This window comes from Mesoplodon mirus (assembly GCF_964341445.2).
Source record: "Mesoplodon mirus genome assembly, chromosome: 3".
NCBI classification, from domain to species: Eukaryota; Metazoa; Chordata; class Mammalia; order Artiodactyla; family Ziphiidae; genus Mesoplodon; species Mesoplodon mirus.
In genome coordinates this window covers 59,650,816-59,677,462 of record NC_138978.1, presented here as the reverse complement: position 1 = coordinate 59,677,462, position 26,647 = coordinate 59,650,816, and the positions used below count along the sequence as shown (strand labels likewise).

Below are 26,647 nucleotides of genomic sequence, written 5' to 3'. Positions count from 1 at the left end.
GTGCCTGCGATTCACTTGGGGTCTCATCAAAATGTATTAGGTTGAGGATGGGGCCCCAGATGCTGCATTTGTAATAAGCTCCTATGGACCACGCTTCGAGATGCTGTTGCTCTTGGTCTATGGACCACACTTGGAGAAGCAAGAGTCCGCAACATAAAGAGGGAGCCGCCTCTGTCTCTCTGGGCCACGGGTATATCTTGGAAGTCCTGGGCAGAGCTGAGACAGCCCCAGCGCTATGTGCCCGCTCAAGCACATCCCCAGGCCAAAGGTGGAGATGCAGCACACTGAGTGAGCAACTGTCTATAAGACTGAGTTAACATATTTTCTGAGAGCACCATGACTCTGTGAAAAGCTAAACAAATAACATAATTCAACTTGAGTAAATGGAGAGGTTTACTGGCTGGGAATAAAACTAACCTTTTCCCATGTAGTCCTCCTTAAAGTGAACGTGATTACAACGGTATAAAGAAACAGTATATTAAATTTCATAGTAAAAGGCCACATGTGCACACATATACATACAGTATGAATTCTAAGAAATTAAATGCATTTTATCAGAATAAAGCACATGCTACCACTGCTCCCAGCTAAAATCATCTCCTCTTCCAAATACAAGGAAAAAACCTTGAATTGTAAGGAAAATCACTGCGTTGCCTGCCAGCACCAGGCCACAGGCTCCCCACTTGATCTGAAACACAAAAAAAGAGGATTAAATCTTTACTTTCTTTATACTGTACTCTTTGCAAATCTATTATTTTCTGCTTTAGAAACATCCAATGAAATATGACATAAAACTGCTAAAAGGCTTAATAATCTAATAGACAGGAGAGAGTGAACTGTTCAGTAATTAGTCTAATTACTTCGTGATGCTTATTAATTAAGTCTGGTATCATCCTTAACGTTTTCCCCATTAGACATATTTCTCTACTTGTTTTCAGTAGAGACAATGACTGCCTTAAGTAAAATACATGAAGCAAGATTACAAAGGGTCCAATTACAATATTGGGTACTGAAAGTTCTGTATGTATTGCCTTCTTTCATGAAAATAGGAATTGGAGAGTTACGGATTGATTTGTTTCTTTTCTAGGTAAGAAAAGCTTTTAAATAATACTCTACATGCAAATAAAAAGAGCTTTCCAGCAGGGCAGATAGTTTTCCAGAGGCACAGTTGGGGATGAGAGTACCCTCTAGTGGGCATTTTTTGTTTTAATTTAACAAATAGAAAACATCAGTGAAAGTTTCCTCATAAATCGTGATGCAGTATTTGAAAGGTAAAAATAGAAATCTTTAGGGCAAAATTTAAGAAGTACTAGTCTAAGGCACAAGAAGAATAAGATCATGAAAATATGGCATCTAAAACCTTCCATGCGGACTTCCCTGATGGCGCAGTGATTAAGAATCTGCCTGCCAACGCAGGGACGGGTTCGATCCCTGGTCCAGGAAGATACCACATGCCACGGAGCAACTGAGCCTGCGCACCACAACTACTGAAGCCCATGCGCTGCAACTACTGAACCCGCGTGCTGCAACTACTGAAGCCCACGCTCCTAGAGCCCATGCTCCACAACAAGAGAAGCCATTGCAATGAGAAGCCCACGCACTGCAATGAAGAGTGGCTCCCACTCGCCGCAACTAGAGAAAAGCCCACGTGCAGCAAAGACCCAACACAGCCAAAAATAAATTTAAAAAAACCAAAAACCAAAAAACTTCCACGCTTCTGTTATCTAGACAGAGTTCAAACTGGCCTAGCATTCTAGACCCTTCCCAGTCAGGCTTCCCCAGCCTTTCTATCCTTAATCTCAACCACTCCCTTTTTGCTCCATCATATTGGACTGCCCTTTATTCCACATACTGCATTTTTGCACTTGGGTGCCATTCCATACAATAGCCTTCCCTACTTTACTCAAAACATTATTTATCCTTAGAGGACACATCAAATGCCAGTTGTAATTTCTCTCTTCTCGGTGCTCCTATGGCATTCTGATCATGTTTTAATGACCACGCTTGGTATATTTATAGTACATTTGCCCATCAGGTTAGTTTCTGTGCTCTTTGAGGACAGAGACAGTATCTGGTTCTTATTCCTAGTGTCCTACAAATAGCATATGCTCCAAAGATGTTTACTGCATGAATAAATAACACTTGTGCAGATCTGATATTCAATGCCCCAAGTAAGAGTTTCATGAAGTTGAAACAGTATGTAATTGGGGGAAATAAAAGCAAATAGTATGAAAGACAGTGAATGTCAAAGAACTGAATAAATTATACCCATAATGAGTATTTCAGAGACAAAAAGAAAAATTTTATATTGGATATCGATGAAATAAAGTACATATTTTATGTCAAGACAAGAAAAAATTAAACATAAAATTTTTCTCTGCCTGTTTGGGCCTCCTCCCTCCCCTTCAGTGTGTACTGTGCATCTGCATTAACCAGACTTCCTTCGGAGATAACTTTCCTTTTTAATCTCATAAAGGGTCACAACTACTTAGGAGATAACCTTCCTTCTCAATCCGGTAAGGGGCCACGATTACCCATGACCCACTACTTACTTTAAACATGCCAATCTGGATTGCATAAACTGTCAATAGTATGTCATTTGACATATAACCATTTGTCTCTAAAACTTATGTAACTGTGGTTTGATCTCTAACATGTGAAACAGTCGTCTCCCGGGTTATGATCCTCAGGTCGGCTCAAATAAAATTTTCAGTTTCTTTTTTTTTTTTTGCGGTACACAGGCCTCTCACTGTTGTGGCCTCTCCCGTTGTGGAGCACAGGCTCCGGACGCACAGGCTCAGTGGCCATGGCTCACGGGCCCAGCCGCTCCACGGCATGTGCAATCTTCCCAGACCAGGGCACAAACCCGTGTCCCCTGCATCGGCAGGCGGACTCTCAACCACTGCGCCACCAGGGAAGCTCTCCATTTCTTTTTTAGGTCGATGATTGATTAATTTTTTTTCTTCAACGATATGAAGATGTCATCTTATTCACTGTATCTTCTAGTAGCTGTACAGTTGTCCCTCAATATATGCCTATTGTGTTGAGGATTGTGTCTATGATCCTATTTGCAGGAGAAGAATTTGATATGTTGTGATTTATAATAAGAATTTGGCCTTTGTCCCCATTTCTTGCACAGAGCTTCCAAAACCCTTGGAATTTCCCAAGTGATGAGAGTGGTAAAGGCGACTTTTTTTATGTGAATGAGGTAACTTTGGAAAGCACCTAAGGATGGAAGCCAGTTGCAGGAGGAGACAACCATGTGACTAGACAGAACTTTCAGTCCCACCCCCCAACCTCCAGGGAGAGGGGGCTAGGGGGCTGGAGGTTGACTCGATCTCCAATGGCCAATGGTTTGATCCATCATGCCTGTGTAATGAAGCCTTCATAAAAACTCAAAAGGATAGGATTCGGAGAACTTCCAGGTTGATGATTTGCTGCTTTGGGGAAAGTGGTACCCTCAGAGAGGTCATGGGAGCTCCATGGTCCTTCCCCACACCTTGCCCTATGCATCTCTACCATCTGGCTGCTTCTCAGTTATATCCTTTTACAACAAACTGGGAATCCAGTGAGTAAATGGGTTCCCTGAGTTCTAACAAATTAATCGAACCCAAGGAGGGGTCCATGGGAACCCCTGATTTATAGCCAGTCAGTCAGAAGCACAGGTAACAAGCTGGACCTGTGACTGGCATCTGAAGAGGGAGGCAGTCTTGCGGGACTGAGCCCTGAACCAGTGGAATCTGCTGCTATCTCCAGGTAGACAGAGTCAGAATTGAGCACAACTGTAGGACACCCAGCTGGTGTGGAAGAATTGCTCCTCAGTTGTGTGGGGAACAACCCCCCCAAACCACACACACACACACACACACACACACACACACATACACACACATTGGAATTAGGTGATCAGGACCCCTTTTGATGTTGACTTTGGAACTAGAAGAGTATTGCTATAGTAGTCTCTGGATGGCCCTACAATAAAAGGTAAGGATTTCAGAGCAATTCTAGAAAATAGCTTACAGTAGGAAAAGCAAGAAATCACTTGGTCTGGCTAAAAGTTGTAAGAGAAACAAAGAAACCATTCTGCAGACATGGGCAAGATACTGACAGGTAGCTCTAAATTGGGGGAATAGAGAAACTAAAAATATGCCTGGCCTTGAGGATTAAGTCAAAGCAGGGGAAATGAAATTTGTGGTTCCAGACGCAGGGCTGTGGAGTAAACTCAGCAATAACTGGGCAAAACAATAGACAACAAAACTTACCACGGCCACACGAGCAAGAATAACAGGAAATCCAAAGGCGGAAACAACAATTCCGGTAGTGAAAAAATAAGCCAGTTCCCGACAGGCACTACTTGTTGCGTCGGAGTCATATGTTGCTCGTTTGGCAATGAAATAGGGGATGGGAGAGATGGCATGGAATATCAGGACAAACAAGGGCCAGTAAACACTGTTGGTTGCAACCAGAAGAAACCCAAAAGGAGAAGTTACAGTTACATCATAATTAAAGATATATTACTGTTTCAAAGTTAATATTACTTTAAATGTCTAGGTCAACAATTATTTTCATTTGTCACTATTAATACATGAGATGATTTCTACCAGGAACAGCTAAGAAGTAGCGATCATTAAAAATTACTAGTCCATTAATCTGTAGATAACTTATATTGTGTTAAGAAACAACTACATAATGTAAAATCTAGAATCTTTATTGTTTTCTGTATTATTGAGCTGTAATTTCTTTAGGGACAGAATCTTAACTTAGTCATCTTTGCTTTCCCTATAGAACATAGCACAGTGCCTTGCACATGCTAATTCAATAGAGAGCTTTTGAATGCACACAGGTGGAAATTTTCACTTGCTTGGAATAAAACCCAGATTCCTTGCCCTGGCCTACAAAGCCTCACATGATTTGGCCAATTTCTTCCATTCATTCTGTGCCATCTTCCCTTCATTTGCTCAATCTGTAGCCACACCAGCCTTTCTGTTCCTTAAACACTCCCTCTGCCTGAATGCCCTCCCCTGACTCATCAAGCCTGATAAGCTTATTTATCCACCAAGTCTCAGCTTAAAGACAACCTCTTCTATGCAGCCCTCCCTGACTCTCCCAGGGAAACTCAGATTTACTTTCTCAAAGCTCTCACTGTACTTTGTACACTCTCTACTAGAGCTATCAGCTTACTGACTGGACTGTTTACCTGTCTCTCACTCATAACTAGAACTGTAAACTCCTTGAGGACAGGACTGTGTCTCTTCATTCTTGTGCACCAGCTGGTCCAGAGGAGGTTTTCAATAAATGCTCATTAAATGAATACATCAATTTTAAACAGAGCTTTTGTCTGCACAAATACAAGTGACCCAGGAAGGGACTGGGTTCATAATTTGGACTTCATTAACTCATCCGTTAGAGCTTGGTGCTAAACTGACCAAACTCCCTAATGCCCATACTAACAGCGACAAAGACACACAAAAAATAGTTCTTTTGGAAATGATAACTTACCCATAATCCTCTAAGGCACATCCCAGCATAAGAAAAGTCAGCCCAATAGCCCCACTGAAGGATAATGCCACAAGAGCTGTGAAAAATAAAACCAAGAGTTATAGGTCCCAGTGGTTGTCAGGGACTGGGGGCGGGGGGAGGGGAATGGGGATGCACTCTTTGGGGGTTGAGGAAATGTCCTGGAATTAGAAAGTAGTAATGGTTGCACACCCTTGTGAATATAATAAAACCCACAGAATTTTACACTTTAAAAAGGTTAATTTTATGACACGTGAATTATATCTCGATTTTAAATGTTTTAATAAAAAAAGAATGCAGTGATTTACTTATTTCATTGGTTAATGTTACATTTGACTAGCAAATGACCACCTATGTGCATCATTTTTAAATCATCAGGTGGCGAAAGAGCTCAAGCCTTTCCAGTACTCAACCCCTATCTAATGTATGAATTCCCTCTATATTTGTCCCAAGAGCCAGCCAGCCAGTCACACAACTCCACTGAAGGGAAACTCACTACCACTGAGGCAGGTCATTTCATTCTGATAGTCTTTAAATGCTGAAAACACTTTTTCCTTAAATTGAACCCCAAACTGCCTCCTAGCAATATATACCCTTTGATCATTGTGCCCTCCAAACCACAGTGCTTCAAGTATTTGAAGATTGGTGCTTCCCAATTAGTGTCCCCTGAATATTTATTCTCTGCCTCTGTTACACTAATCTTTGAGGAGGCAGAAACATGCTTGTTTTGTCCACTGCTGAGTGGGACATGGAATGTGAGTTGTTAAAAAATCTTGAGCGGGCTACCCTGGTGGCGCAGTGGTAGAGAGTCCGCCTGCCAATGCAGGGGACACGGGTTCGTGCCCCGGTCCGGGAAGATCCCACATGCCGCGGAGCGGCTGGGCCCGTGAGCCATGGCCGCTGAGCCTGCGCGTCCGGAGCCTGTGCTCCGCAACGGGAGAGGCCACAACAGTGAGAGGCCCGCGTACCGCAAAAAAAAAAAAAAAAAAATCTTGAGCTCTGAGTCACCAACATGGGTTCAAATCTTAACTCTGTCACTGACTGGTTGTGTGACCTTGGGTAGAAGGTGAACCTCTTTAAATCCGATTTTTCACCTGTAAAATGAGAATAATGGTGCCACCTCATTAGGGAGTTTATGGGAATCAAATGAGATAATCTATGTAAAGTGCTTGTATGTGCTTTGATAAAGGTAGCAATCAAAAGCACAGGACACTGAATTATCCAAATATTCCTCTGAAAAAAACCCATAATACTCAAAATTAGTCACTGACTAAACTAACATTTTGATTGCTTCCTTTTACTTTAAAGGCAATTTGGGGAGACTTTTATAGGAAGATACCAAGGTGATTTTAAAACATCTGTGAGTATACAGATGTTAGGGGACAAGGAAGCACTGTCAGTTTTATATATTTTTCCATTTAGCACATGTCACTTTTGGAAAAAAAAATGTACAAAAGTAACTTGTCCCGTATTGTTTCATTACAGATGATCTTTTCCTCATTGGCTTTGTCCCCTGCCTGTGCCTGATCACCTGCACTACTCTCTCCTCTGGGAGACCATTCAAAGCTAGGAATCATAGATCTCTGCCTTCTGTTCTGGGACACCAGTCACTCAAAGGTCACAACTATATCGCCAGTTGATGCTCTTTACTCCCCTTTTTCTTTTTCAGGAATTGCATCCTCGGCCATCTCTTAAACTTGAAGCTAACCAGGAATAGAATTTCATCTCTCTTGTCAATTCACACTCTTGCTGGGACATTGCATTCAACCCAAAGCTCCCTGGTACCACAAGGACCCAGCTACATCTGCTGCTGCAGCCCAGAGTAGGTCCTAAGAGCTTGGTCTGCACCTCCAACTCCAATCTGGACTTCTGTGGGTAGCCAACAAGGACCTCAACTTCAACATGTGTAAAACTGAAACATCCCCACCTTCTCCTCCCAAACACACACTTCTTCCCTTTGAAGGTTCTATCTTCAAAGACCGACACCAACCCTACACTCCGTTTTCTAGAAAATCAGTAAGTCAAGATGACTCAGTCTCCCAGACCTCACTTCAACACACTGCTAAAGACGGAGTGATTGGGCTTCCCTGATGGTGCAGTGGTTAAGAATCCACCTGCCAATGCAGGGGACATGAGTTCAAGCCCTGGGCCAGGATGATCCCACATGCCATGGAACAACTAAGCCCGTGCGCCACAACTACTTAGCCTGCACTCTAGAGCCCGCAAGCCACAACTACTGAAGCTCACGGGCCTAGAGCTGGTGCTCTGCAACAAGAGAAGCCACAGCAATGAGAAGTCCGTGCACTTGAACAAAGAGTAGCCCCCACTCACCGCAACTAGAGAAAGCCTGCGCACAGCAACAAAGACCCAACTCAGCCAAAAATAAATAAATAAATAAAATTTAAAAAAAAAGACTGAGTGATTGTGTCCCTCCCCCCAAATTCATATATTAAATCCTAAAGTCCAAAGAGATGGTGTTAGGAGGTGATTAGGTCATGAAGGTGGAGCCCTCGTGAATGAGATTAGTGCCCTTATAAAAGGGACTCCATAGAGCTTCCTTGCCCCTTCTGCCATGTGAGGACACAGCAAAAAGATGGCTGTCTAGGAACCAGGAAGCAAGTCTTCACCAGACAACAAATCTGCTGGCACCTTGATCTTGGAGATTCCAGCCTCTAGAACTAAGAAATAAATGTTGTTTAAGCCACCCAGCTTATGGTATTTTTGTCCTAGCAGTCCTAAAGGACTAAGACAACCACCTCTTCTCTTGTGCCCTCAGCTACTGTCCCCGTGTAGACCCTTATCATCTCATGCCTGCCTTCATCTCATGATTCTGCCAATCCATCCTCCACACAGCAGACAATGATGTCTCAAATACATAAAGCTGGTGTCACCCCTTCACAGTTGCTTTCACAGCCTATGAGTTGTTCTAGCACTGGAGGCGCACCTCTGCCACTGTTCTAGCGCTGGAGGCGCACCTCTGCCCCGCGTCACATGTTCTCTCCACTTGGAATAAACTCTGCCCTCACCCCATCCTTTGCCAGGTGAAGCCTTACTGATCTTTTTAGATTCAGGTCAAGAATTGCCTCTTTTGGGGCTTCCTTGGTGGCACAGTGGTTGACAGTCCGCTTGCCGATGCAGGGGACACGGGTTCGTGCCCCTGTCCGGGAGGATCCCACATGCCGCGGAGTGGCTGGGCCCGTGAGCAATGGCCGCTGAGCCTGCGCGTCCGGAGCCTGTGCTCCGCAACGGGAGAGGCCACAGCAGTGAGAGGCCCGCGTACCGCCAAAAAAAAAAAGAATTGCCTCTTTTGCGAAAGTGGTCCCCTTCCTCCCTGGAGCAGGGTTCAATAATCCCAACTGTATTAATTTCCTAGGGCTGCTATTAATAATGTACCACAAACTGGCTGGCTTAGAAGAACAGAAATTTATTCTCTCACAGTTCTAGGGGCTTGACACCTGCTCCCTCTGAAGGCTCTAAAGGAAGACTCCTTCCTTGCCTCTTCCTAACTCCAGGTATTTGCCTGCAATCTTTGGTCCTCCCTGGCTTGCAGTTGCATCGTTCCAATTTCTGCCTCTGTCTTCACATGGTATTCTTCCTATATGTCTCCATGTCCAAATTTCCCTTTTCTTATAAGGACACTAGTCCTTGGGTTAGAGTCCAACTAATCCAGTATCATCCTAACTTGATTACATCTGCAAAGACCCTATTTCCAAATAAGGACAAATTCATAGATACTGGGGACTTAGAACTTGAACATATTTATTTGGGGGACACATTCAACCTACAATGCCATCTTTGTGCTCCCATTGTATCTGAGCACACCTTAGACATTTAAACAGTAACAATTACTTCCAGCTCTGTCAAACAACAATAACTTCTCATTTATCTTTTTATTCCAAGCCTCAGGCATACAGTAGTCCTTCTTTAAAAGTTGAATAATCTGCAAAAAGCGTCCTTTCCTTAGTCCTTTTCCATTTCATAGCCTATCCTCCTTGTTACTGTATCACAATTTCTAACACATTCACACATAAACATTATTATGTGATAGTTTCCGGGCATGACTAAACACAGTGTAGTGCTGATACTTGTCATCTGCTTTCTGCATTGGCTTCAAATGGATATATCTCACAATGGACACTGTCCAAGTAAATCATGTTTACTAAATTAACGCCGAATATAAAAGTCAGCCAGAAATCATTTTAAAATGTGTCTGCTACTAACAGTTTCACACTCAGCTAAATTTCATAGTGAACACACATGTGTACAAAGACACCCATACGCATGTTTACAGCACATGTTGATTAACTGAAGAGGGAAGATCTTTGGGTACAAATATCAAGGATAGGAATTCCCACGTGGAAAGAGTTATGCTACTCTATTCAAAAGATTAGAAATCTAAGGGTTTCCTACCAAACCAACAGGAAGCCTTCCAATAGCCTCTCCTACAACTGCCATTCCCCATTCCTCTGAAGGCAAATAGATGAGGGAACTGGTGTTCTTGGTACCCCTTTTTAAATCAACTGCCCCATTCAAAAACACGTACTGCACAAAGACCTACTGTATAGCACAGGGAACTATATTTAATATTTTGTAATAACCTATAAGGGAAGAGAATCCGAAGAATATAAAATACACACACACACACACACACACACACACACACACACACACACACACATATATATCTGTGCTGCAGACCTGAAACTAACACGATATTGTAAATCAACTACACTTGAATTTTTTAAAAAGTCCTGCACAAACACTACCTTCTTGTCTGTCCATAAATGAATAAACGCTGATGAAAGCAGCGATAAAATTCCACCTAATCTACTCTCCACAATTAAGACAAACACAGCATTTCGGGGCGCTTTCCGCTGACACCCGCCTGCAGCCAACTCTGCCTAGTTGGAAAAATCATCGGGAACAACAGATTTAAGTGCCCCAATGCCGAGACAATGGCTCCTCTGGAAGAAACGGGAAACTCAGCGAAGCGGCAGGAAAAGGGAGGAGAGGCATTAGGGTAGACACGTCAGGAAGTGAAAGCCCAGTTTAAAACTCGGCAGAGGAGGGGGTGGGGGGACGCTCCCAGGAACTGGGAAGGAACCGGGGAGGTGATGCCCCCCGGGGCTAGCCGGGGTCTCCCAGGGAGGGACTGCTCCCGGCGAGGGCTCCGCCTGCAGCGACCCGGACACTCCGGGCGAAAGCGTGAAGGCCAGTATCCTTGCAGAAAAAGGGTTGAGGTTCCCCAAAACACGTCTCCACCCGTACCCCAAGGGGCGACGGGAGCAGGCGAGCTGCTTCCCACCGGGAAAGGAGGGAAGGGTGGCAGGTCTGGGGGAGGCCGTTCCCCACCCACGCGCTGAAGGCGCAGCTCCAGGCTCATCCCGGAGCCAAGGCGGCGATCCCACGGCAGGACCAGCGAGCCGGGGACCTCGGTTGTACCTTTAACGCCCGCCATGTCTCCCGAGCTGGGGCCGCGGCTGCTTCCGGCTTCTTGCCACGGCCCCTGCCCCCGCCCAGGCCCGGTCCATGGCCGTACCTAGGGTGCCGAGCCCGCCCCGCCACGCAGAGCTCCGCCCCTGCCGAGCCAGATCTCCCCCGTCCCCGCCACTCAGAACCCCGCCCCTGCCGGTTCCGATAGATCGTCCCCACAGCTCAGCCACTCAGAGCCCCGCCCCTGCTGGTCTCCACCCCCGCCACTCAGAACCCGCCCCTGCCGGTCTTGATCGACGGTGCCCCAGGCCCAGCCACTCAGAGCCTCGCCGCTGAGGGTCCCGATCTCCGCCTCCCACCCCCCGGCCCAGTCACTCAGAGCCCCGCCCCTGCCTGTCCCCGCCCCCGCCACACAGAGCCCCACCCCTGCCCGTCCCATTCTCCCCCAGCCCAGCCACCCAGAGCCCCGCCCCTGCCGGTCCGAGCCCGCCCCCGCCACTCAGAACTCGCCCCGCCCCGCAGAACCCCGCCCCTACCCCGATCACGCTGATAGGCTTGCCACGCAAACCCGCTCTCTCTCCGTAGCTGCGACTTTGCTCCACTAGCTCTCCTGCTAGGTCCTAATCATCTGCATAATCCCAGAACTGGCCCCACGCTCCTCTCTTCCTTTCCCTGGCTCCGCCGAACCGCTAGACGCTCCCCCACAGCCCACTCGGGACGCGTCCAGCACGGCGCGGAAGGAATCTCTGCGTGAGGGTGGAGAAGATGGAGAGGGGACTCGGAAAATTACAGTCGGTAGAGGAGGAAGGAATACCCTCTTACTCTGGCATTACATTCTCGAACCCTAGCGTGCGTTTGTGTGCCTGTCTGCGTTTACGTAGCTGTGGCTATGGCGGAGGTAGGGATGGGGACAGCAGAGAAGAGGCCCCAAAGATCCTGTTGTTTGTCTGGCCTTCCCTTGCTTAATACCAACTTGAGCACTTTTCGAGCACTAGCGTTTTCTTCGTTACACCCTGGTTTATCTATAGAGACAAAAACCAATAAGCTGTTCTGAGTCTGAGGCTTTCATGAACCTTTAAATAAATAGCTATTATTTTTATCCTTGGGGCCTCAAGGTCCGTAGGTAACCAAGGCCAATTTAGACTTCACAGGGCCATTTCGTACTTTTCTCACAGGAACGGAGAGTTCTCTTGGTGGATACAATCTGCAAGAGACGTTAAATACCATCTGGTCCAAGCGCTTCATTTTACATTTACGGAAAGAGGATCAGAAGAGATAGGACTTTCCTGCTTCACACAGCTCTTTGGAGAAAGTTGGATTATGGGCCACTTATCTCTTATTCTAGCTGCGAAGCCCTCCACCTTATGGTGCTGCTCCTCTTCTATTGCTTTTTCTTAATTTTCAGCAGGACTGAAAGATAAAGGGGTTCGTGGGAATCCAGGTTCCCCTGACTGTATAAGTACAAATTCTCACCACCACTGCCTTTCAGGATCCCTGCTCGGTTCCCTTCCCTTTTTCAAAACTGTACACTGAGCATATTATTGTCTCAACACAACGTTTAATTACTTGTGAGTTTATTTTTCTAGCTCCTCCCATTTCTCCTCATAGATGGAAAGTACACTTATTAAAAACTGTGTTGCTCTGAGGGTTGCCAGAGGAGAGGGGCATGTGAAGTGGGGAAAACAGGTGAAGGGGATTAAGAGGTACAAATTTCCAGTTAGAACATAAGTTAAGTCATGGGAATGTAGTATACAGCATAGGTAATATAATTAATCACACTGTATTTTGTATAGTGACAGATGTACCATCTGTCACTAGACTTATGGTGATCATTACTATGTTGTACACCTGAAATTAATACAATATTATAAGTCAATTATACTTCAATTTTAAAAATTAAAAAAAAACTATCACACACCCATGTATATACCACCAAGACTTAGAAATACAATATTACATATATAGTTGAAGACTCCTGTCATCCCGTCAATTCTATTCCACTCCTATCCTCTAAAGAGGTAACTATTCTTAATTTATTTATAATTCCCATACGTACTTCTTTTATAATATAAATGTATAAAAAATTGTCTTGCACATTATTACATTTTGTATAGATGGCATCACACATGCTTCTATAATTTGTTTTTTCCCTCAACACTGTTTCTGAGATATATTGATAGTGATACAGAAAACTCTGGTTAATTCATTTTAAGTGCTGTGTAACATTCCATTAAATGACTGTACCAGAAAACAAACAAACAAAACTGTGGTGCTAATCCCTGGCTCACTGCAGAGCTTGCAGATCCAGAATTACACTGCATTCTTTACTTTGTAGCATACAATCTATTCAGGGTCATTGAGAACTTCTCTTTCCCTATGTTGAGTTAAAGCACTCAGGGGAAAGTGCCTACCACCCAAACCCTGGAAGCCTGGGTTTTTGCTCCTGTACTGAAGTGCAAAACTGCACTCATGAGGAAGACTCTCCTTAATTGATGATTTTCCATGGGGTCAAATCTCCCATTTCCCCTTCCATTCCCAATCACCCAGCAGGTGTCTAGGTTACCATATGTAAGGGTTTGCCAAAGCCTTCCATGTCAGCCTGAGGTCAGTCCCATGGAAGGGAAATGATTTTGGAGAAAAGTGACATTACTTCAGAGGCACAGCTTGGTTTGAGTACTGCCTTGGGCTTAGCAGTAAGAAACCTGAAGATAGTGAGAAGCAAAAAGGTAAGGAGTTTGTCCCAGGGTAATGTCTGGAATCAGAAAAATGCAGACATTGTCTCCAACAACTTTTCTGCCCATACCAGATGTCCCTTCCAGTTTACAAAGCACTTAAAAGAGAAAGCCATCTTGCCAGAGGCTTTAACCATCCTGAGAAAATCTGCTTTCCTCTTGCCAAGTGTTCACTGAAAAACTGTTCTTCTACTTACACATTCTATGTTTCCTTGACAATAAAAGAGGGGCCTTTATTTTTTTTATTTTTATTTTGTTTGTTTGTTTGTTTGTTTTTGCTGTACGTGGGCCTCTCACTGTTGTGGCCTCTCCCATTGCGGAGCACAGGCTCCAGACGCGCAGGCCCAGCGGCCATGGCTCACGGGCCCAGCCGCTCCGCGGCATGTGGGATCTTCCCGGACCGGGGCACGAACCCTTGTTCACTGCATCGGCAGGTGGACTCTCAACCACTGCGCCACCAGGGAAGCCCAAGAGGGGCCTTTATTGAGAGGAATTGGTTCAAGATGGGGGAGTAGAAGGATGTACGCTCCCTCCCTCTTGCGAGAGCACCAGAATCACAACTAACTGCTGAACAGTTATTGACAGGAAGACACTGGAACTCACCAAAAAAGATACCCCACATCCAAAGACAAAGAGAAGCCACAATGAGATGGTAGGAGGGAGGGGCACAATCACAATAAAATCAAGTCCCATAACCGCTGGGTGGGTGACCCACAAACTGGAGAACAATTATACCACAGAAGTCCACCCACTGGAGTGAAGGTTCTGAGCCCCATGTCAGGCTTCTTAACCTGGGGGTCTGGCAACGGGAGGAGGAATTCCAAGAGAATCAGACTTTGAAGGCCAGTGGGATTTGATTGCAGGACTTCGACAGAACTGAGAGAAAAAGAGACTCCACTCCTGGAGGGCACACACAAAGTAGTGTGCGCATCAGGACTCAGGGAAGGAGCAGTGATCCCATAGGAGACTGAACCAGACCCACCTGCTAGTGTTGGAGGGTCTCCTGCAGAGGTGGGGCGCAGCTGTGGGCTCACTGCGGGGACAAAGATACTGGCAGCAGAAGTTCTGGGACATACTCCTTGGTTGAGCCCTCCAGGAGTCCGCCAAAAACCCCATCAAAGAGCTGTAGTCTCCAGTGCTGGTTTGCCTCAAGCCAAACAAACAAAAGGGAGAGAACTCAGCCCCACCCATCAGCAGATAAGCTGATTAAAGTTTTACTGAGCTCTGCCTACCAGACCAACACCCAGCTCTACCCACCACCAGTCCTTCCCATCAGGAAGCTTGCAGTAGCCTCTTAGATAGCCTCAGAGGGCAGATAGCAGCAGCAACAACTACAATCCTGCAGCCTATGGAATCAAAACCACATTCACAGAAAGACAGACAAAATGAAAAGGCAGAGGACTATGTACCAGATGAAGGAACAAGATAAAACCCCGGAAAAACAACTAAATGAAGTGAAGTTAGGCAACATTCCAGAAAAAAGAGTTCAGAATAACGATAGTGAAGATGATCCAGGACGTCGGAAAAAGAATGGAGGCAAAGATTGAGAAGATGCAAGAAATGTTTAACAACGACCTAGAATAATTAAAGAACAAACACCTAGAAGAATTAAAGAACAAACAGATATGAACAATACAATAACTGAAATGAAAAATACACTAGAAGGAATCAATAGCAGAATAACTGAGGCAGAAGAATGGATAAGTGACCTGGAAGACAGAATGGTGGAAATCACTGCTGCAGAACAGAATAAAGAAACGAAGATAGCCTAAGAGACCTCTGGGACAATATTAAATGCACCGACATTCACATTATAGGGGTCCCAAAAGGAGAAGAGAGAGAAAAAGGACCCAAGAAAATATTTGAAAAGATTATAGTCAAAAACTTCCCTAACATGGGAAAGGAAATAGCCACCCAATTCCAGGAAGCACAGACAGTGCCAGGCAGGATAAATCCAAGGAGAAACACTACGAGACACATAGTAATCAAACTGACAGAAATTAAAGACAAAGAAAAATTATTAAAAGCAACAAGGGAGGGCTTGGTGGTGCAGTGGTTAAGAATCTGCCTGCCAATGCAGGGGACACGGGTTCGTGACCCAGTCTGGGAAGATCCCACATGCCGCAGAGTGGCTAGGCCCGTGAACCATGGCCACTGAGCCTGCGTGTCCGGAGCCCATGTTCCGCAGTGGGAGAGGCCACAACACTGAGAGGCCCGCGTACCGCCAAAAAAAAAAAAAGAATAAAAAAAGGATCATACACCATGATCAAGTGGGATTTAGCCCAGGGATGCAAGGATTCTTCAATATATGCAAATCAACCAACATGATACACCACAGTAACAAATTGAAGAATAAAAACCATATGATCGTCTCAATTGATGCAGACAAAGTTTTGACAAAATTCAACACCCATTTGTGATAAAAACTCTCTGGAATGAGGGCATAGAGGGAACCTACCTCAACATAATAAAGGCCACATATGAAAAATCCACAGCAAACATCATTCTCAATGGGGAAGAACTGAAAGCATTTCCTCTAAGATCAGGAACAAGACAAGGATGTCCGTTCTCGCCACTGTTATTCAATATAGTTTGGGAAGTCCTAGCCATGGCAATCAGAGAAGAAAAAGAAATAAAAGGAATACAAATTGGAAAATAAGGAGTAAAACTCTGTTTGCAGATGACATTATACTATACATAGAGAATCCTAAAGATGCCACCAGAAAACTACTAGAGCTAATCAGTGAATTTGCTAAAGGTGCAGGATACAAAATCTCTTGCATTCCTATACACTAACAACAAAAGATCAGCAAGAGAAATTAAGGAAACAATCCCATTCACCATTGCAACAAAAAGAATAAAATACCTAGGAATAAACCTACCTAAGGAGGTAAACGACCTGTACTCAGCAAACTATAAGACACTGATGAAAGAAATCAAAGATGACACAAACAGATGGAAAGATATACCGTGTTCTTGGATTGGAAGAATCAATACTGTGAAAATGACTAAACTACCCAAAGCAATCTACAGATTCAATGCAATCCCTATCAAATTACCAATGGCATTTTTTACAGAACTAGAACAAAAAATCTTAAAATCTGTATGGAGACACAAAAGATGCTGAATAGCCAAAGCAATCTTGAGGGAAAAAAACGGAGCTGGGGGCATCAGGCTCCCTGACCTTAGACTATATTACAAAGCTACAGTAATCAAGACAATACGGTACTGGCACAAAAACAGAAATACAGATCAATGGAACAGGACAGAGAGCCCAGACATAAACCCACACACATATGGTCAACTAATCTGTGACAAAGGAGGCAAGGATATACAATGGAGAAAAGACAGTCTCTTCAATAAGCGGTGCTGGGAAAACTGGACAGCTACATGTAAAAGAATGAAATTAGAACACTCCCTAACACCACACACAAAAATAAAATCAAAATGGATTAAAGACCTAAATGTAAGACCGGACACTATAAAACTCTTAGAGGAAAACATAGGAAGAACACTCTTTGACATAATCACAGCAAGATCTTTTTTGACCCACCTCCTAGAGTAATGGAAATAAAAACATAAATAAAGCAGATGGGACCTAATGAAACTTAAAAGCTTTTGCACAGCAAAGGAAACTATAAACACGATGAGAAGACAACCCTCAGAATGGGAGAAAATATTTGCAAATGAATCAACGGACAAAGGATTAATCTGCAAAATATATAAATAGCTCATGCAGCTCAATATTAAAAAAACAAACAACCCAATCCAAAAATGGGCAGACCTAAATAGACATTTCTCCAAAGAAGACATACAGATGGTGAAGAAGCACATGAAATGCTGCTCAACATCACTATTAGAGAAATGAAAATCAAAACTACAATGAGGTATCACCTCACACTGCTCAGAATGGCCATCATCAGAAAATCTACAAACAACCAACGCTGGAGAAGGTGTGGAGAAAAGGGAACCCTTTTGCACTGTTGGTGGGAATGTAAATTGATACAGCCACTATGGAGAACAGTATGGAGGTTCCTTAAAAAACTAAAAATAGAATTACCATATGACCCAGCAATCCCACTACTGGACATATACCCTGAGAAAAACATAATTCAGAAAGACACATGCACCCCAGTGTTCATTACAGCACTATTTACAATAGCCAGGTCATGGAAGCAACCTAAATGCCCATCGACAGATGGATGGATAAAGAAGATGTGGCACATATATACAATGGAATATTACTTAGCTATAAAAAGGAACGAAATTGAGTCATTTGTAGAGAAATGGATGGACCTAGAGACTGTCATAAAGAGTGAAGTCAGAAACAGGAAAACAAATATCGTATATTAACACATATATGTGGAATATAGAAAAATGGTACATATGAACTGGTTTTCAAGGCAGAAATAGAGACACAGATACAGAGAACAAATGTATGGACACAAAGGGGGAAAGCAGGGTGGGGGGTGGGAAGAATTGGGAGACTGGGATTGACATATATACATTAATATGTATAAAACAGAAAACTAAAAAGAACCTGCTGTATAAAAATAAATAAAATTCAAAAAATAAATAAACAAAATAAAGGAAACAACTTTCACACACACACACAAAAAAAACCCAGAAAGTAAGACTTTAGAAGCTGAACCCTATCCCCAACTTGCCATCAGTTGTGTTACTTAGAAGTATATCCATGTCCTCTGTCACACTGTCCAGGACTACACAGGACTTCTTGGATAAATCTTTATATTCTCTCCTTGCATTCAATTCTCTCACACTATGAACTAGGTTTTATTATCTCCACTTTACAGATGGGAAAACTAAAGCTCAGATAGTAACTAGTTGAGATCAAGCCCTAAACAGTTTAAATATGAAGTCAGACAGTCAGCACTTGAACTGTTCTCCATAGTAGATCTTATGCACTAAGAAGGCAGGAACTGCCATAGTAATTAGAAATAACATCCCTTAATGTTTAACAGGGCAATCAAATTTATTTATTAGTTTGATCTTCCCATACAGTATACACAAAATATTGGTTGAATTCACAAATATTAATAAAGCTCACCGTATATAGTATCATCTTTCCCTATCCTACAGAAAAGACCTAACCTCAACCTCAGCTCTGGGTAAACCTCTCTGTGCTTCCATTTCCTGAGCTAGGATTTACAAAACATGCCTCTCAGAACTTTTTGCAAATTAAATGAGAAAATGAATATATATAACAGCACCTAGGGTAGTGCATTCAAGATAGAGGCAGTGGCATCCTACCTGCACTGGGGTGGCTCTCAAGTCAGTGCTTAAGTTAAATGCAAGTTCGATGCAGCACTATTGTAATCAGTCAGTGTTAATTTTCCTTCCTCAATCTTAACCACCACTTTTTTACACATAGCCACTCCCTTTACAGGACCTACAATATAAGTCTGCCATTTTATGCAGACAGATCTCTGTCAGCCCAGGGAGATAGAAAAAAGGGCTAAGGCACATTTTACTTCTGGTTGCCTTTTCCCACGCATGTTATCCACTCCCTACCACCTGAGGTTTCAGTGTAATTCCAGCCCCAGTACCGACCTGCAGTGATACTTCGTTTTATCGACTATCGGTAACAATAACAATAGCTACTATTTAGTGAGTACCTACCCACTTGATTAGGGACAGTTTATATACAAAATCCCTAATTCCTCCATTGCAGGGTTGCTAGAATTGTCCCTGTTTTACAAGCAATAAAATTAAGATTTAGCGAGTTTAAGCAATTTGCCCAATATAACAGTCCTTAAGTGGAAAAACCAGGATTCAAACCCAGCCTTTTGGTCTCAAACCAACACTGTACCATTATGCTGAAACACCATGGTTTATGTATAGAACAAGCAAAACCTGTCTACTTGACCTAAATTCCCCAGTAGGTGTTTCCAGCAGGGAAACTGTCCTGTTGCTGCGATAGCTGGTTCTGGAATTCAACTTGCATGTTTATTCCTTATACAATAAGTGTTTCATCAGCATCATTAGGGTCTAACTTGAACGTTCTTCCAGACAGAGACACAACGCTGATAGTTCAAATGCTTTTGACTTGCAACATCTGCTTCCAAATGAACATGCTGCTTCTCTTCTTAAACACCTAAACGATCTGTTTTCTATGACAAAGTCTCAGACTCCCAGGATCAATCCCTTTGCCTCAGCACACAAATGCATTAATATCCTAGCTAGAACACCAGGATTTCTATGCTGATTCTTTTTGAAACATAGCATTCATGCAGCATGATCAAAAGTGTGTCTTTGTATGGGGGCAAGGGTGGCAACGGGGGATGGTTAAAGTATAAACCGAGAAGTCCTGTCAGATCATCTTTTGGTGCAAATGTATTATATGCTTTTCATATTCTTTCTCCATAACTTTTCTTAAAAGTGAATCAGAAGGTATAATTCAAGCTTGTCATCATATTCCCATGAGTGCAAAAATAACTTACATTTCTACAAATATTTTTGAGCCTTTTAATATACATTACAAATATTTTAGACCAATCACATTTTGTTGGTGTAACATATTTACAAAACAAAAAATATATTACAATAAATATGAACGAAACAGTGAATCTGATCAACAGTGAGCTCTGTCACAACCAGGTATTTAAAAGGAATGAGAAAACCTGTTGGTCTGCATATGTTAAGAGTTTTGAGATGAATAGGGGTCCAGAATTATAATGTATCCGGAAAAGAGATAGGGAACATCCCAAATTTAAGTTAGGTAAGATTTTTTTCTCATTGCTAATTACATAATGTTTAATGATGTTTTAAACTGTGAACATTGATGAATTATCCAAACATGATACAAAGCTAATATAGTTCTATCATTTCAAAATATGTGACATTCACATAATATCCTTTTAATTATTATCATTATATACTGTAGTTCACACAGTATCTACAAATATGAATGAGAAAAAAGAGTCACAGCAACATGTCTCACATTCCAGTTTTAAATAAGACAAGCACATACTGCATCAAACATTATTTTATAATATGTTAATAAATAACACCTAGTTTTTTATGGTTACTTTGAACAGTTTACAGCTGTATATTTAAAAAGAGAACATTTTATGTGAGTTTCACATTGTCAGCAAAAGGTAAAATAAATAATGAATCTTTATAACAAAAAAAAGAAAGAAAGGAAAGGAAAGGAAGACAGAGAGAAAGAAAGGAAGGAAGGGAGGGAGGGAGGGAGGAAGGATGGAAGAAAAGGAGAAAGAAGAGAAAGAACGAGAGAGTTGTATATAGAACATAAAGTATTTTTGACATGCTGCTTTTCTGGTACAGTCTGCCACAAGAAAATGAAAATAGAAACAAAAAAATGATTGTCTTTTAAAAACAAGGTTTGAAAGCTTTCTACCATACTGAGCACGAACCTTTTAAGACTAGAATGGAGATCTTTTTTTGCCATCTGCTTTGCATATATATCCTCTGCACACTGTGTGTGTGCACACCCAAAGAGATCTACTAAAGTCACAGGATAATAACAACTGCTTGCCCCTTAAAATGAGAAACAGCCAAAACACTGAACTGAAATCCAACCAGTCTGAAGTCTGCAAAGGTTTCAGTCTTGCTTTACTTTCACAGATGTCCCTGTGTGACTGTTGTTCCTGTGGACCCCCAGCAACTTTTCAAACAATAAACCCCACTGTAATAATCCAAGGGGTCCAATTTCATCAGGTGGGAAAAGGAACCTGGTTCCTCAAAAAGCCAGTCCTGACAAGCCGTCAGACTCAGTCTGAAGGGAGCTTGGCTCTCTCTCTGCAACTGCCCCTGTCTGGTTACTAGTGGTTAGTGTTGTGTCTATTCTCTTCCCACAGCTACTCACAAACCCGGAGGACAAGGGGGTCCACACTACACATCCTTCCTGGTCGACTGTGAATGCACCAAACTGCTTCACAACCTGCTCCCAGCAAAGAGCATTTTCTCTGCTAAGCAAAAGGAAAAGCATTAAGCCTAATGGCAAAATTAGAAGTTTCTTTCCAATCAGGTTGTTGTTATGGTATTAAGACTTTTTCTTCAAGCATCCAGTTTTCTAAAGGGAAAAGAAGGTAGCAGCCCAACTTTCTGACCAGGAATACAGATTTCTACACTCTCAGAGTCCCTATTTTTCTTTAGCCAGCATTTTCACGAAATTTTGGCTTATCCAGGAAGCGTTGGTAGTAATCACTGGATTATAATATAATCACTTCCCACATAATTCAGGTTCTTTTACATCTGTCAGTCCTCTTGACCAAAAGAAGTATACAGTATTATGCTAGAGACCATAGTAAATTTCCACTGAAAAAGATACTTGGTGCTTGTGTTCCTGGAGTCTAGGTAAAGCCATTGCTCAAATTATATCTTTCCAAGAAAATATGAAAACCATTTAAGTCCACCATGTAATCTTATAACTTTTGCTCATCATCCTATCCTCAGACACTGAGATGGGTGCTATGCCTTTGGTGGCCTCTATTTTCCATTCCCCCACAAAACGCTGAGTAGGCTCCCCAAAGGGCAGGCTGGAATGCTGTAAAACTCTGCAAGCTCATCTGACTAAAAGTTCCTCTCCTGCTTTGGACCTTTTATGGTGGGGATCTGAGAAAACAAACATCCACATTCCTTATCAACGAGTAATTAATTTATGAGTAACTTAACAGTTAAGTACTGGATACACATTGCTGGAGTTTTTTGGTTCACCTGTGAAAACCTCAGAACTGTGACACACATTAAGCATTAGCACAGATCTGCAGCAGAGATGGAAAAGCTCATAAATTAATACAAGGGCTTTTGGCCTTGATTTTCAAATTCAGACCAGGCATCATTGAGCTCCATGAAAATCATCTTTGCATATTGTTCATAAGGTTGCCCAGTAGCCTATAGAAAAACAAAAACAAAAACACACATTAGATACCACAGACCGAAGTTTTATTTCTATTAAATTTTTCACTGCTAATATGTGGGCTTTAAATTTTTCACTGCTAATATGTGGGCTCTAAAGAAATGTTTTTCTATTAGGTAGGCCATTTCTCTTTTTACAGCCCCATCTACATGCCCCTAATTACTATGACCTCCCCAGAAAGCCCTCCCTCTAAGGATTCACATATGGTAGTAGTGATCAGTCACTGAGTAGGTAATAGAGAAGTTACTGGGCAGCACAAAATGTATCTCCATTTCCAGAATTATCTACCAAATGACAAAGGTTCATGATTGCCTATCTCCAATTGATTAGCTATATTTTGAAAATCCCATTTCCCCATTTCTTTTTTTTTAAATTAATTAATTAATTAATTTATTTATTTATTTATTTATTTATTTATTTATGGCTGCGTTGGGTCTTTGTCGCTGCACGCGGGCTTTCTCTAGTTGCGGTGAACGGGGGCTACTCTTCCTTGCGGTGCTCAGCCTTCTCATTGTGGTGGCTTCTCTTGTTATGGTCGTGGAGCATGGGCTCTGGTTGCACGGGCTTCAGTAGTTGTGGCTCACGGGCTTAGCTGCTCCATGGCATGTTGGATCTTCCCAGACCAGGGATCGAACCCGTGTCCCGTGCATTGGCAGGCGGATTCTTTACCACTGTGCCACCAGGGAAGTCTCCATTTTCCCATTTCTAAAAAAAGTTCTTGGAGACCCATAACATAGGCATACAGTTTGTGAATTTTTCTGGGCTGTTTCCCTTTCTCTTTGATTCACTGAAACACATTATTTCTTTAATACTAACCAGATTAGTCACAAAAAGTGTGGAGAGATGAAAATCAGATACATCAAATTCAAGTATGTGTTCCCAAGCAGGACTTCAGTCACAGCCTCACATCATAGGACTGGTATCGTCAGTCCATAAGACAGCAAGGGACCCAATTCTGTCAGGGAGGTTTCTGTGTATTATGGTGATCTCAACTGTGCCATCCAGTAGTTGAAGTTTCTGACAGTGTGCAGCACATATATGTGTATGTACTTCAATGAAAACATAAACTGGCATAATCAATATAGTGAAGCGTTTAGTTCCATTTTGAATATTTTGTTAATTCTCACCAAGTTTGCCAACTACGTTCTAAAGCTTTTTCACTTTATAATCCTGGCTAAATATCCTGCTGTATCTCTAAAAGGAGAACATATTCCTGTCCAGCTCTTAGCCCACCCATAAGTCAAGACACAGTTTGTATCTGTTCCCTGAAAATTAGTCAGTGGTGAACCTTACATCTAAGGAGAGCCCCCATTCCATTATTTGTTATATATTATTTGATTCCTTTTCTTCTGTTTCATAAAGCATAACTATTTGTTTAAATACCTTTTTTGAGCCCATGGGATTTATTTTATATAAATTTTCTAAGCAACAAGTTGAAAGTATGATGCTTTGACGCACACTTGGGAACTAACGACAGGAGGACCAGACAAGCTGTGGGGGAGAGCAAGTTGTACTCACTTTATCTGGATGCACCACCAGCACAGCCTTCCTGTACACCTTCTTCACCTGCTCTGGTGTGACCAGGTCTGCCATGCCAACTGGTTTCCACTTAGTCTCCCCAGCCCACAGCATGGTATGCATCGTGGACAGAAGTGCTCTGATATTTCTCTCTTTGCCTTCAATCCATTCCAGAATCTGTAAACACAGGGGCAATTAAGAGATCCAAATGCTTTCGAGTCCAGAGGGTCTCCACTGTGACTCTGGAAACCCCTCCTGCTCCAGCAACGTTGAGTACCTGCATACTCCAACCTTCCCTCTACCCGCTTTTCTTCCTCCACCCCTGACCTCGTCTTTCTGGTTAACTCTTCATCATCCTTCAAGAGCCCGCTCAGGAATTTCATACTGCTCTGCCTCTGAGAGTTGGAATACTTTCCTTCTTCTCTGGCCCCCCCTGAGTTAATTACTCACACCTAAAGTATAAACTCCATGAGTGCACACGCCATGTCTGTCTGGGTCCCCGCTATCTGCTCCATCTAGTATAGTGACACAGAGACACTAAAAAAAAATCCCTTGGAAAAAAGAACAAATTTCTCCGGGCTAACTTTTAAACATGCTTCTATCATAATATGTGTGACACTTTATTGTAATCATGTGTTTGTCTTTCCCCATCACTAGGCAGATCTGTGTGAGGAAAGGTAGTGTTTTTTACATATCACTGTAACTGAGAAATCAAATAGTATGCCTGGCATGGAATAGAGCTCAAAAGGGTTTGTTAAATGAATACATTTAGTCATTCATTCAAACTATGAGCATTCATAGTTTGAATCTTCATAGTTCGAACAAATGAGATGACTAAATTGAAGGGTCTGTAACAATGCATCAGCATTTAGCACATAACAGAAGCTCAGTCAAGGTAAATGATGGCTACTCCCCCAAACGATTTAATACCCCATACCAACTAAATAACCAAGCATGGTTTAAAAGACATAAATAACTTTCTTTTATAGAAAACTGTCAGAGTTTACCTAATGAACAAAGGTTCTTGAGATGGAGCACAAGGTTTTTGGAAGGAATATAAAACCTTTTGGATGTTGTATAAAGTGCAAAGCAAATACAAACAAAGGATCCTATATTGTACTCCAAATAGTATCTGCACATCTTCAACAAACGTTCGAATCTGTAGGGAAATTATGGCGAAGAACAGTGGTATCTTTTTTCAAAATGTGTGACATTGACTAGCTGTACCACTCCTGATTTTGGAGTAACAGATTAGACCCTCATCTTCCAGGCTGCTACAGGGTCAGTATGCTTCATCATGTGGAAATGCAGCCCCTCTGTCTGTGGAGAGCAGTCCACTTGTTTTGATCTTCACAAACTCTTTCACTATCTCACACCGTTCATCAACATAACCACCCTTTTGTTCCCAAATTAACCATCATCCACGATAACATCCTCAGCTATAAAGTAATGTCTCCGTTTTCTCATCTATGAATTAAGGGCATCACTGGTTTGCAAACTTTAAAAGAAAAGAAAATAATAGGGGAACATTCTCTTTCCCCAAATAAAATCTTACCTAGACTTCCAAGAATCAAAAACAGATAAAAGCAGAAATGCTCTGGTTAAAAGTGGGGGGAGGGCTTCCCTGGTGGCGCAGTGGTTGAGAGTCCGCCTGTCGATGCAGGGGACACGGGTTCGTGCCCCGGTCCGGGAAGATCCCACATGCCGCGGAGCGGCTGGGCCCGTGAGCCATGGCCGCTGAGCCTGCGCATCCGGAGGCTGTGCTCCGCAACGGGAGAGGCCACAACAGTGAGAGGCCCGCGTACCGCAAAAAAAAAAAAAACAAAACAAAAGTGGGGGGAAGCAGTGGGGAAGCCAAGGACCTCACCTCCCTCAGCCTTCCTCCCTGCCACCTTCCCAAACCTCCAGATCTAACATTACAGGAGTGAGTAATTCCCAGGTACATCAGTATTTCCCTCTCTGTCAGCAAAGGAGAGATCCTGAGGGCTTCAGTTGATCTGGTCTACTATAAAGCTCTCAAAGCAGAAATAGAGAACATAAATAATGCATTCTTCTTACCTCCAAATCATAATGACTTACCTACAGATCGGAATGCCATCTGAACAATAAGATCACCTCCTAAAGAGTGCCGCTGCTTATTTGAAAATGTAAACAAAGAAAATCTATACTACCATACCATGGAATAAAGTGCATTTTATTAAAGAAACGAAACAGCATACACAGTACTCCCCGGAAGTACTTTGCTATTAAAGGACACAGCTGTACTCAAATCACAGCTATAGGAACCAAATGAAATAAAGTGGATGCTAGAAACCTAACACGGCACCTTCTATAGGTTAGTCCCACACTGACAGCTCCACACACATAATCGTCACCCTGGGTCAGAGGCTCACTTACCTTTAATTTCTCAGGATCCATCTCCTTAGCCATTTCCTCCTTTCTCATCTCAGCTATTGTTCGAGGGCCCTTTTTGTCTTTGTGAGCATTAAAACCTTGACCAGAGAGTAGGTCTTCAAAGTCAGCTGCTTTTTGTTTCCCTTCTGCA

The 26,647-nt window shown here is 42.8% G+C and overlaps 2 protein-coding genes across 3 annotated transcripts in view; both read right to left on the bottom strand.

Annotated features, from left to right (window-relative positions):
• Positions 1–375: 375 nt before the first annotated feature.
• Positions 376–11,068, bottom strand: LEPROT (leptin receptor overlapping transcript). 2 transcript variants are annotated; one of them, XM_082612702.1, is made up of 4 exons: positions 10,960–11,068; positions 5,500–5,575; positions 4,263–4,449; positions 376–688 (listed from the first exon to the last, which is right to left on the bottom strand). In XM_082612702.1, exons 1-4 carry the CDS (start codon positions 10,973–10,975, stop codon positions 572–574), a joined length of 396 nt encoding a protein of 131 aa, XP_082468828.1. In that variant the 5' UTR covers positions 10,976–11,068; the 3' UTR covers positions 376–571. The 2 variants fall into 2 exon arrangements, with proteins under 2 accessions (XP_082468828.1, XP_082468827.1); XM_082612701.1 differs by lacking the exon at positions 10,960–11,068 and adding an exon at positions 10,870–10,954.
• Positions 11,069–22,436: 11,368 nt separating this feature from the next.
• The window catches only part of DNAJC6 (DnaJ heat shock protein family (Hsp40) member C6), a 153,564-nt gene continuing 149,353 nt past the window's right edge, over positions 22,437–26,647 (bottom strand). The window contains exons 17-19 of the mRNA XM_082613100.1: positions 26,500–26,642; positions 24,103–24,279; positions 22,437–22,559 (exon numbers count right to left, since the gene is read on the bottom strand). Of these exons, the coding sequence (XP_082469226.1) occupies positions 22,458–22,559; positions 24,103–24,279; positions 26,500–26,642 (422 nt within the window). The 3' untranslated portion in view covers positions 22,437–22,457. The remainder of the gene's footprint in view (positions 22,560–24,102; positions 24,280–26,499; positions 26,643–26,647) is intronic.